Here is a 13268-nt window from a genome sequence, read left to right as displayed (position 1 = left end):
TAAACTAATGAGCTCAAAGTCCAGGTGTGTACTGGCTATAGGGGACCCTGACCCTACAGGGGATTTTCACGGTGGTCCAATGCCAGGAGGGCCGTCTGAGCTCTACTCCAGGCCATTGGCTGGGTATAAAATGGTCTTATGCTTTCAACATTAATTAATGTAGGATCATCAGGTATTTATGCACCTGACCAATGGCCCACAGGTGACCTTCTGAATTCTACTGTATCGCCATCATCAGGACAGTGATGCAGTTGAATACTGTGTCCAGGGCGACAGTATTTTGTGCTGTACTGTGGTCTCGCTGGCCCTATCTGCTTGTGTTGACGCACCTTTTGTCAATTTGGACCTGCCTACAACACGGTGCCACATTTTGCTGTTTTTCCAGGGCCAGTCCACCTTGTCAAAGTCTTTCAAGTGTTTGTTCATTGTTTTATCTGAACACCCTATGTTGTCATAAAGATATATTTCATACAAGTTCTGTACATACCTTGTTTCTAGAAACAGATATCCAAACTTGAGCTTTTATTTTTTTCAGGATCAATAATAACTTAAAAAACATAATAATAAAAGTAGGAAGCATCAAGAAAAATAACCTATTTTCAACATATTGCAGTTTTAGAGTCAAGATGGTACATTTACACGTATTGTTTTTTCCAGACAGAACTATTTGATCGGTTGGTAGCATCACAGTAAGAGTTACATTCCATGCTTGTGTGTAATCCAACGTTTAATCCCAACTCCTTTTCAGTATTGTAGTTAGCCCAGTTCTCCTCATTGGATATTTTGTAGGCAGGATGCTTATCCTTGTCAACAGTAAAAAACAAGCAAGATTTATCCAGCACCGGTGCACTAGGTGAGCTGTAGGCCTTTTCATGGAATATCTCTTGTGTATCACCTGTATATTTGGCAGACATAAGGCGTTTTACCTTCCGGCAAATACTTTGAAAAACTAGAATAGTCAGCTCTAGTAAGTTGAGGAATAACGAGATGAGGGAGACAACAAGCATGAAAAGGATGAATATGGTTTTCTCCATGGGTCGAGACACAAAGCAGTCTACCTTGTGAGGACATGGAAGTCTTTCACACACGTAGTTTGGAGCCATCACAAAGCCATACAGATACCACTGACCAAGTAGAAATCCAGCCTCAAATATGCTCTTAAAAATGATACTAGTTATGTATGTGCACATCAGAGCTCCCCTAATCCTGACTCTTCCATCTTCCTGAATTAAGAATTTCCTAGGTTTCTTTTCATCATGGTTTACTTGATGGACTTTTTCATCCATGACTTTATACTCATTTTCTTTATTTCTTAACTTTGCTTCCTTCCTTGATATGTAAAGTACATGACCCAGATAAAATAGGGTAGGAGTGCTGACAAATAGGAACTGGAGCACCCAATAGCGAATATGGGAAATAGGAAATGCCTTATCATAACAAACATTAGGACATCCAGGTTCTTTAGTGTTGCAGATGAAGTCTGCTTGCTCATCCCCCCAAACAGACTCTCCGGCTAAGCTCAGAATTAGGAGACGGAACACAAACAAGACCACAAGCCAGATTTTTCCAACCGCTGTAGAATGCTCCTGTACTTGGTCCAGCAATTTTTCAAGAAAACTCCAGTCACCCATTTTGCTTGCTTATGGTATCTGAAATTAAAAACTGAAAATAAATTCATGAAGAACAGCTAACTAAAATGCTTTCTTTGTTTGCGGAGGTAAGTACAAATCTGGATGTTGGTCATACACTGTATCTAGATTTTACCAAAGCATTTGATACTGTACCAACCACATCAGCAAAGCTATGGATGCAGGGGCTAGGGGAAAATATATGCACATGGGTAAAGAATTGGGTAAAGAAGCACCCCCACAAAAATCTTTATCCTCTTACCTGTTAGGCATATGACGTAAACTGTAATGAAGGTAATTTTCTTACCAGTGTCTGTATTTGCTAGTTATAACCTCCCTTCTGATCCTTAGCTGTGTCATGTAACCACCACTCTGACTGTCCAAATAACACAGCGTCTTATGTGTGGACAGGAAGCCAGTTTTTCTATGTATTCTTATTGAGCCTCAGTCAGTCTCATAGGAATGAATAGAGAAGTACCTGGCTTTCTGTCCTGTGTCAGTTAGAAATCAAAATGCTGGTCACATGACACAGCTGAGGGTCAGAAAGGAGGTCATAACTCACAAATATAGTCACTGGAAGATTACCTTTAAGGCTCATGTACACGACTGTACGTATTTTGGGGTCCGCAAAAAAACAGATTGGCAAAAAATACGGACGACGTCCGTGTGCATTCCGTATTTTGCAGAACAGCTGGTCCCTAATAGAACAGTACTATCCTTGTCCGTAATGCGGACAATAATAGGACATGTTTAATGCTTTTGCGGAACAGAAACACGGACATACGGAAACAGAATGCACACAGAGTAACTTCCATTTTTTTGCGGACCCATTCAAACGAATGGTTTCGCATACGGTCCGCAAAAAAAACCGGAACGGACATGGGAAGAAAATACGCTCGTGTGCATGAGCCCTTACTGCAATTTACTTCATTTACCTTTCTAACAGGTCAGAGAATACATTTTTTATGTGGGGATGCTACTTTAATGGCAGAAAATAGAGTCTATGTAAATAGTACTCAGAATGGGCTACAGTCAGCACTGGGGTATGATGAAGATCTGGTCCTATTTTTGGGTAAATCTCTTAAATCTTGTAAAGTGTACATTTTTACTGATGATATTAAAATTTGTTGGATACTTAAAACTCAGCTTGGTTGTCAAATATTACTGAAAGACCTAGCTGGCAGCAAGGGCAAGAATTTGGCAGATGAATTTTAATGTTGATAAATTAAAGTATCATGGAGCTTTCAAAAAGCTTTTGATATGTCATATGGACATATTAACATTGTTTGTAATGCTGAAAAAGGACATACAGCTATACAGTTCAGCCTGTTACCCAGTTGATACATGAAGGCAAAAAACCCCATGAGGCGGCCTCCTCAGATCGCTCATCTCTCCTATCTGAGGAGGCCACCAGATATATTATCAGCATTGTCTGTTTTAGCCTATTGTATCTAAGGTCCCCTGAAGAACCAGGTTATTATAGGCACTGGAGAAACGTGTTGGGACGCAGTATTATTGAAGGTCTGGCATCAGAATAGGGCCATTGCCGGGACTCCGAAGGTTTAGCCAACGAGAAGTGGGGTCGCCCCTTTTAGGGCGGGTGCTCTGCTTGTAGGTACGGGTAGTTAAGGGAGAAATCAGGGACAGCTGAACTGACTCCAGTGATAATCTAACAACTTGGACCCCACATTTTTCAGGTGGAATCAGGAAGAATATTTGGATCTTGGACAAAAATGAATAAATGAACCCTATGTAATCTGTGGGTACCCATCCATCTCAGACTGCTACCGATCTGGAAATTCTGAACAAGGTAGAACTGTGAGTAAAGATGGGCTGGATATGAGATCTATATTTGCCCCTTCTTAGTCCCTGATGTCAATAGAGCCTTGTATGGTACCAGACCCAATATGTTTCTATGACTATATATAATATTGAGAACAGTGTAAGGTTTTATTTGGTGATATTTTAATAGTGTTTTTTTCTATCAATTTAGTGATATTTATATAAAGACCCTGAAAATCTGGAGATTACTTTACAAATGCCACTGCAAGAAATGGAATTTCAGAGCACCACGTGAATAATTCCTAAAGAATAGAAATGCAAATGTGTACATAACAACCTATTTCTATCTATATATAAATATCTATACCTATGTATAAATATATGCATACACTACTTTGAGGGACGTTTATCAAACTAGATACGTCATGTTTTCAGTGTAAAAATGTTGCATGATGTGTCAATTGCAACTTTTTTGCAACATTTTGGAGACACCACTTTTCAAAGTTGCCTATGTTTAACCACTTCAGCCCCGCTAGGTGAAACCCCCTTCATGACCAGAGCACTTTTTACACTTCGGCACTACACTCCTTTCACCGTTTATCGCTCGGTCATGCAACTTACCACCCAAATGAATTTTACCTCCTTTTCTTCTCACTAATAGAGCTTTCATTTGGTGGTATTTTATTGCTGCTGACATTTTTACTTTTTTTGTTATTAATCAAAATGTAACGATTTTTTTGCAAAAAAATGACATTTTTCACTTTCAGCTGTAAAATTTTGCAAAAAAAACGACATCCATATATACATTTTTCGCCAAATTTATTGTTCTACATGTCTTTGATAAAAAAAAAATGTTTGGGCAAAAAAAAAAATGGTTTGGGTAAAAGTTATAGCATTTACAAACTATGGTACAAAAATGTGAATTTCCGCTTTTTGAAACAGCTCTGACTTTCTGAGCACCTGTCATGATTCCTGAGGTTCTACAATGCCCAAACAGTAGAAAACCCCCACAAATGACCCCATTTCGGAAAGTAGACACCCTAAGGTATTCGCTGATGGGCATAGTGAGTTCATAGAACTTTTTATTTTTTGTCACAAGTTAGCGGAAAATGATAATGATTTTATTTTTTTATTTTTTCTTACAAAGTCTCATATTCCACTAACTTGCGACAAAAAATAAAAAATTCTAAAAACTTGCCATGCCCCTCACGGAATACCTTGGGGTGTCTTCTTTCCAAAATGGGGTCACTTGTGGGGTAGTTATACTGCCCTGGCAATTTAGGGGCCCAAATGTGTGAGAAGAACTTTGCAATCAAAATGTGTAAAAAATGACCGGTGAAATCCAAAAGGTGCACTTTGGAATATGTGCCCCTTTGCCCACCTTGGCAGCAAAAAAGTGTGACACATCTGGTATCGCCGTACTCAGGAGAAGTTGGGGAATGTGTTTTGGGGTGTCATTTTACATATACCCATGCTGGGTGAGAAAAATATCTTGGTCAAATGCCAACTTTGTATAAAAAAATGGGAAAAGTTGTCTTTTGCCAAGATATTTCTCTCACCCAGCATGGGTATATGTAAAATGACACCCCAAAACACATTCCCCAACTTCTCCTGAGTACGGCGATACCAGATGTGTCACACTTTTTTGCTGCCAAGGTGGGCAAAGGGGCACATATTCCAAAGTGCACCTTTCGGATTTTGCAGGCCATTTTTTACACATTTTGATTGCAAGGTACTTCTCACACATTTGGGCCCCTAAATTGCCAGGGCAGTATAACTACGCCACAAGTGACCCCATTTTGGAAAGAAGACACCCCAAGGTATTCCGTGAGGGGCATGGCGAGTTCCTAGAATTTTTATTTTTTGTCGCAAGTTAGTGGAATATGAGACTTTGTAAGGAAAAAAGAAAATAAAAGAAAAATCATCATTTTCCGCTAACTTGTGACAAAAAATAAAAAATTCTAGGAACTCGCCGTGCCCCTCACGGAATACCTTGGGGTGTCTTCTTTCCAAAATGGGGTCACTTGTGGCGTAGTTATACTGCCCTGGCAATTTAGGGGCCCAAATGTGTAAGAAGTACCTTGCAATCAAAATGTGTAAAAAATGGCCTGCGAAATCCGAAAGGTGCACTTTGGAATATGTGCCCCTTTGCCCACCTTGGCTGCAAAATAGTGTCACACATGTGGTATCGCCGTACTCAGGAGAAGTTGGGCAATGTGTTTTGGGGTGTCATTTTACATATACCCATGCTGGATGAGAGAAATATCTTGGCAAAAGACAACTTTTCACATTTTTTTATACAAAGTTGGCATTTGACCAAGATATTTTTCTCACCCAGCATGGGTATATGTAAAATGACACCCCAAAACACATTCCCCAACTTCTCCTGAGTACGGCGATACCAGATGTGTGACACTTTTTTGCAGCCTAGATGCGCAAAGGGGCCCAAATTCCTTTTAGGAGGGCATTTTTAGACATTTGGATCCCAGACTTCTTCTCACACTTTCGGGCCCCTAAAAAGCCAGGGCAGTATAAATACCCCACATGTGACCCCACTTTGGAAAGAAGACACCCCAAGGTATTCAATGAGGGGCATGGCGAGTTCCTAGAATATTTTTTTTTTTGCATAAGTTAGCGGAAATTGATTTTTTTTGTTTTTTTCTCACAAAGTCTCACTTTCCGCTAACTTAGGACAAAAATTTCAATCTTTCATGGACTCAATATGCCCCTCACGGAATACCTTGGGGTGTCTTCTTTCCGAAATGGGGTCACATGTGGGGTATTTATACTGCCCTGGCTTTTTAGGGGCCCTAAAGCGTGAGAAGAAGTCTGGAATATAAATGTCTAAAAATGTTTACGCATTTGGATTCCGTGAGGGGTATGGTGCGTCCATGTGAGATTTTATTTTTTGACACAAGTTAGTGGAATATGAGACAAAAACAAAAACAAACAAAAAATTTCCGCTAACTTGTGCCAAAAAAAATGTCTGAATGGAGCCTTACCGGGGGGGGGGGGGGGGGGGGGGGGGGTGATCAATGACAGGGGGGTGATCAATGACAGGGGGGTGATCACCCATATAGACTCCCTGATCACCCCCCTGTCATTGATCACCCCCCCTGTAAGGCTCCATTCAGACATCCGCATGATTTTTTACGGATCCATGGATACATGGATCGGATCCACAAAACGCATGCGGACGTCTGAATGGAGCCTTACAGGGGGGTTATCAATGACAGGGGGTGATCAGGGTAATCAGGGTGATCACCCCCCTGTCACTGATCACCCCCCCTGTAAGGCTCCATTCAGACATCCGCATGATTTTTTACGGATCCATGGATACATGGATCGGATCCACAAAACGCATGCGGACGTCTGAATGGAGCCTTACAGGGGGGTTATCAATGACAGGGGGTGATCAGGGTAATCAGGGTGATCACCCCCCTGTCACTGATCACCACCCCTGTAAGGCCCCATTCAGACATCCGCATGATTTTTTACGGATCCATGGATACATGTATCGGATCCACAGAACGCATGCGGATGTCTGAATGGAGCCTTACAGGGGGGTTATCAATGACAGGGGGTGATCAGGGTAATCAGGGTGATCACCCCCCTGTCACTGATCACCCCCCCTGTAAGGCTCCATTCAGACATCCGCATGATTTTTTACGGATCCATGGATACATGTATCGGATCCACAGAACGCATGCGGACGTCTGAATGGAGCCTTACAGGGGGGTTATCAATGACAGGGGGTGATCAGGGTAATCAGGGTGATCACCCCCCTGTCACTGATCACCCCCCCTGTAAGGCTCCATTCAGACATCCGCATGATTTTTTACGGATCCATGGATACATGTATCGGATCCACAGAACGCATGCGGACGTCTGAATGGAGCCTTACAGGGGGGTTATCAATGACAGGGGGTGATCAGGGTAATCAGGGTGATCACCCCCCTGTCACTGATCACCCCCCCCTGTAAGGCTCCATTCAGACATCCGCATGATTTTTTACGGATCCATGGATACATGTATCGGATCCACAGAACGCATGCGGACGTCTGAATGGAGCCTTACAGGGGGGTTATCAATGACAGGGGGTGATCAGGGTAATCAGGGTGATCACCCCCCTGTCACTGATCACCCCCCCTGTAAGGCTCCATTCAGACATCCGCATGATTTTTTACGGATCCATGGATACATGGATCGGATCCACAAAACGCATGCGGACGTCTGAATGGAGCCTTACAGGGGGGTTATCAATGACAGGGGGGTGATCAGGGAGTGTATATGGGTGATCACCCGCCTGTCATTGATCACCCCCTGTAAGGCTCCATTCAGACGTCCGCATGTGTTTTGCGGATCCGATCCATGTATCCATGGATCCGTAAAAATCATGCGGACGTCTGAATGGAGCCTGACAGGGGAGTGATCAATGACAGGGGGGTGATCAATGACAGGGGGTGATCAGGGAGTGTATATGGGTGATCACCCGCCTGTCATTGATCACCCCCCTGTCATTGATCACCCCCCTGTAAGGCTCCATTCAGACGTCCGTATGCTTTTTGCGGATCCGATCCATGTATCCGTGGATCCGTAAAAATCATACGGACGTCTGAACGGAGCCTGACAGGGGGGTGATCAATGACAGGGCGGTGATCAATGACAGGGGGGTGATCAGGGAGTTTATATGGGGTGATCATGGGTGATCAGGGGTTTATAAGGGGTTAATAAGTGACGGGGGGGGGGGGGTGTAGTGTAGTGTGGTGTTTGGTGCGACTGTACTGACCTACCTGAGTCCTCTGGTGGTCGATCCTAACAAAAGGGACCACCAGAGGACCAGGTAGGAGGTATATTAGACGCTGTTATGAAAACAGCGTCTAATATACCTGTTAGGGGTTAAAAAATTCGGATCTCCAGCCTGCCAGCGAACGATCGCCGCTGGCATGCTGGAGATCCACTCGCTTACCTTCCGATCCTGTGAGCGCGCGCGCCTGTGTGCGCGCGTTCACAGGAAATCTCGCGTCTCGCGAGATGACGCATATATGCGTGACTGTGCGCCAGCCTGCCACCTCCGGAACGCACATGTGCGTTAGGCGGTCCGGAGGTGGTTAAAGGGCATCTGTCAGCAGATTTGTACCTATGGCTGACTTGTTACATGTGCACTTGGCAGCTTAAAGACATCTGTGTTGTTCCATGTTCATATGTGCTCACATTGCTGAGAAAAATTATGTTTTAATGTACAGTATGCTTATGTAGGAGCAACAGGGGCGTTGCTGTTACTGCTAGAGGCTCTGCTTTCTCTGCAATAAGCGGCCCTCTCCACTTTGATTGACAGAGCCACGCATGATGATGTTTTCCCTGTGTGGCCCTGTCAAAGTGCAGAGGGTGAGGCAGTTGCAGAGAGAGCTGAGCCTCTAGGGGTAACAGCAATGCCTCCATTGCTTCGAGAGACTCATTTTTGCATATATTAAAACCTAATTTTTCTCAGCAATACGGGCAGATACAGCATGGTTCATAATGTAAATGCAATGTAATATCATGCAATACACTTTGTACACCAGCAGAAGGGGTATGCTTGGCAGTGTTTTGCAACAGAAATGGAACTTACCATTCCATTCCCCCTCTCTAGGTAGTAGTGGACTGGTCCAACTTCTTGCCAAGGTTGCGGCTAAGCTAGTTTAGAGTAGAATGTGATAAGTGATGGAGCGTACGCTTCATCCCCCGCTTCACCAGATCGTGTGGACCATGGAGGCGGCTCATCTAGGAGCATGTACAGTAGATATAAAAAGTCTACACACCCCTGTTAAAATGTCAGGTTTCTGTGATGTAAAAAAAATGAGACAAAGATAAATCATTTCAGAACTTTTACCACCTTTAATGTAGCCTATGAACTGTACAACTCAATTGAAAAACAAACTGAAATCTTTTAGGTAGAGGGAAGAAAACCCAAAAAACTAAAATAATGTGGTTGCATAAGTGTGCACACCCTCTTATAACTGGGGATGTAGCTGTATTCAGAATTAAGCAATCACATTCAAAATCATGTTAAATAGGAGTCAGCATACACCTGCCATCATTTAAAGTCCCTCTGATTAACCCCAAATAAAGTTCTGCTTCTCTAGTTGGTCTTTCCTGAAATTTTATTAGTTACATCCCACAGCAAAAGCCATGGCCCACAGAGAGCTTCTAAAGCATCAGAGGGATCTCATTGTTAAAAGGTATCAGTCAGGAGAAGGGTACAAAATAATTTCCAAGGCATTAGATATACCATGGAACACAGTGAAGGCAGTCATCATCAAGTGGAGAAAATATGGCACAACAGTGACATTACCAAGAACTGGACGTCCCTCCAAAATTTATGAAACAACAAGAAAAAAGCTGGTCTGGGAGGCTACCAAGAGGCCTACACCAACATTAAAGTAGCTGCAGGAATATCTGGCAAGTACTGGTTGTGTGGTACATGTGACAACAATCTCCCATATTCTTCATATGTCTGGGCTATGGGGTAGAGTGGCAAGATGAAAGCCTTTTCTTACGAAGAAAAACATCCAAGCCAGGCTACATTTTGCAAAAACACATCTGAAGTCTCCCAAAAGCATGTGGGAAAAGGTGTTATGGTCTGATGAAACCAAGGTTGAACTTTTTAGCCATAATTCCAAAAGATATGTTTGGTGCAAAAACAACACTGCACATCACCAAAAGAACACCATACCCACAGTGAAGCATGGTGGTGGCAGCATCATGCTATGGGGCTGTTTTTCTTCAGCTGGAACTGAGGCCTTTGTTAAGCTAGAAGGAATTATGAACAGTTCCAAATACCAGTCAATATTGGAACAAAACCTTCAGGCTTCTGCTAGAAAGCTGAACATGAAGAGAAACGTCATCTTTCAGCATGACAACAACCCAAAGCATACATCCAAATAAACCAAGGAATGTCTTCACCAGAAGAAGATTACAATTTTGGAATGGCCCAGCCAGAGCCCAGACCTGAATTAGATTGAAAATCTGTGGGGTGATCTGAAGAGGGCTGTGCACAGGAGATGCCCTCGCAATCTGAGAGATTTGGAATGTTTTTGCAAAGAAGAGTGGGCAAATCTTGCCAAGTCAAAATGTGCCATGCTGTTAGATTCATACCCAAAAAGACTGAGTGCTGTAATAAAATCAAAAGCCTTCAATTGAGTTGTACAGTTTATTTGTCACATTAAAGGTGGAAAAAGTTCTGAAATCATTTATCTTTGTCTTATTTTAACAGGGGTGTGTAGACTTTTTATATCCACTGTGTATAAGTATAAAAAAGTTATGGGGGTCAGAATATGGCAAAGCCAATAAATAATTTTTTTCCCAAAGTGTTTTTTTTTAAAGTATTAAAACACAAGAAACACTATATATTTGTAGAATCTTTGTAATTGTACTGGCACAGAGAATGAAGGTACAAATAAAACCCATAAAACTATTTTGGAATTGCATTTTTTTCCCAATTCTGTCCATTTTCCCACTACATCATATGCAATATAAAAGGTGCCATTAGAAAGTGCAATTTGTCTTGCAGAAAACAAGCCCTCGTACATCTATGTGAACAGAAGAATAAAAATTTTATGGCTCTGGAAAGGCAGGGAATAAAATTAAAATGGAAAAATGGAAAATTGCAGTGTCTTGAAAGGAGAAGGTGGGGTCATCACAATTAGATGGAGTCAGAATAACATAGAGCAGCACTGAATACTGCCCCAGCAGAGCCAAATACCCCAGGCCAACACAATATAATGCACCAGCAGAACCAAATACCACAGTGCAGAAAAATATACTGCCCTAGCAAAGCCAAATACCACAGGGCAACACAATATACTTCTCCAGCAGAACCAAATACTACAGGGCAACACAATATACTGCTCCAGCAGAACCAAATACCACAGTGTAGCATAACATACACCTCTACAGAAGTTGTGTTGGTAAGTGACAGCTGATATGTTCTGTCCTCCTTCTTGTGTTGTCTCTAGTTAAGATACGTAGGAAGGGGCTGAGGAGGTTAGATGCACTGACCCAGCCATACCTTTAGCATGATGCTTGGTCTTTCAGAGCTACCAAACACACAGGAGGGTACAGCTCTATATACATATTACATCCAGTGGTATCGCCTCTGATTTAGGCATTCTTTTTCCTCATTGTCAGTCCAGATCCCCATGACAACTTCTTTCAGCCACATCTCGTCTCTGCAGAGATTGCCACACAGGCATTTTACTGTTTATTCATAATTTTTCCATCATCCTCTCTACCTTGGTGTCCCAACAGTGTCATGCTGCTGCCACCCTCAATACTGTGCCTGCTGTGCTCTTCAATGTCCCAAATGCTATACTCCAGAATAAATAGCACACCCAGTAATAATAATGTCACAGTAATGCCCCATAGGGCCTCAGTATTAAAAGTGCCCCAATATTCCCCCTAGTAATGCTCCTATAGTGCCCCCAGTATTAAAAGTGCCCCCATAACTCCCCTGTATTGGCCCCAGTAATGCACCTATTGTGACTTGTATGCTCCACAAATGGCCATTCCACTTTGCCTCTGCGGTAAAGGCCACAGACCTCTTCTGGTGTATGGACTGAATTTCCTGCATTCCAGTGCAGCTGGTCTCGATGGCATCATCATGCTCCCTGAGATAACCAACCACTAGACTAGTACAGACCACTGCCACCCTACTCTGGGTCTGTACTCTACCATGCTTGTGGTTATGAAGTTTATTGTATATGCTATCTATTGTTTGTGTATGGTGTAGCACTTCAGATGGAGTCTTATTGCATGTACAATTAATGGCCCCACGATGTGTTTGAATTGCTCCTATCAATTTATTATGTACATTATTAATCGCCCACCTGGAATCAAGTTATAGATGGTAAGTATACGATATATATATATATATATTTTTAACATTTATCTTTATTTCGATTTTTATAAAAACATATACATTTATACCCAAAACACTTCAATTCAACAATATAAAAATCCATATTACAGATTGGTAAATATTATAATGACCTTTTTCTTTTTCCTTTCCCCTTCCGTTCTATTTTATCCCAAATACCCACCAACCACCCTTAGGGAGCGGGGCGATAAGAAAAAAAAACAACAAAAAAAACACATTTCCAGCCCTAATATACCCATTTTTTTTCCATATTTCATCAAGTTTCTCAGATTTTTTGATATAGCACTCAGTCACCCGTTCCATTTTAATCAAATTGACGACGGCTTCTCGCCACTGTCCCACTGTCGGAGGATCTTCCTTTATCCATTTCCTGAGTATAAGAAGCCTAGCTTGAAAAAGTTCAGATGTTCCATTGCCCCTAATATACAGACTACTGGATCTTCAGATATTTGAACCTTCAAAAGTACTAATACTGTCTCTGCTATTTCTGTCCAATATCTAAACAGTCTGGGGCATCTCCAAAAACAATGCATTAAATCAGCTTTCTCTCCCCTGCACTTATCTGTAGCTCTTACACCCATTCTCTTTAACATCCAAGGGGATCGATGTAATCTGTGCACTATAAAAAACTGTGATATCTTATGTGAACCCCTATCAGAAACCATAGCATAGCTTCTAAGAGCGTCTTTCCATTTCTCTTTCAAAAAAGACTGTAGTTCCTTTTCCCATTTTTTTCCGGCAAGTATTGTAATCCGTTTTTTCTTCCCCTCCATCAAAATCCTATATCTTTTTGCAGTTGTTCCTCTTTTTTATACGATATATTTACTTGTGGTCTGGAGCAGATTATAACCATTGTGGGGTACCATTATATCATATGATTGATAGAGCTATGTGTGGAGGGCTGGACCGGCAGCGTAGGTGGGAGGGTTGACTATATTGTG

General features: G+C 42.1%; 1 protein-coding gene across 3 annotated transcripts in view; it reads right to left on the bottom strand.

Annotated features, from left to right (window-relative positions):
* Positions 1 to 507: 507 nt before the first annotated feature.
* The window catches only part of LOC122931256 (gap junction alpha-4 protein-like), a 28036-nt gene continuing 15275 nt past the window's right edge, over positions 508 to 13268 (bottom strand). For 2 of the 3 annotated variants that reach the window (XM_044285308.1, XM_044285309.1), the window contains one exon: positions 508 to 1649. In XM_044285308.1, the coding sequence (XP_044141243.1) occupies positions 636 to 1631 (996 nt within the window). In that variant the 5' untranslated portion in view covers positions 1632 to 1649 and the 3' untranslated portion in view covers positions 508 to 635. Of the gene's footprint in view, positions 1663 to 13268 lie in introns of all 3 variants that reach the window. The other variant, XM_044285310.1, reaches the window with a different exon arrangement.

The sequence above is a fragment of the Bufo gargarizans genome, chromosome 3, assembly GCF_014858855.1.
Source record: "Bufo gargarizans isolate SCDJY-AF-19 chromosome 3, ASM1485885v1, whole genome shotgun sequence".
Taxonomy (NCBI): Eukaryota; Metazoa; Chordata; class Amphibia; order Anura; family Bufonidae; genus Bufo; species Bufo gargarizans.
The sequence above is the reverse complement of the archived record's forward strand: the minus strand, read 5'-3'. Positions and strand labels throughout refer to the sequence as shown.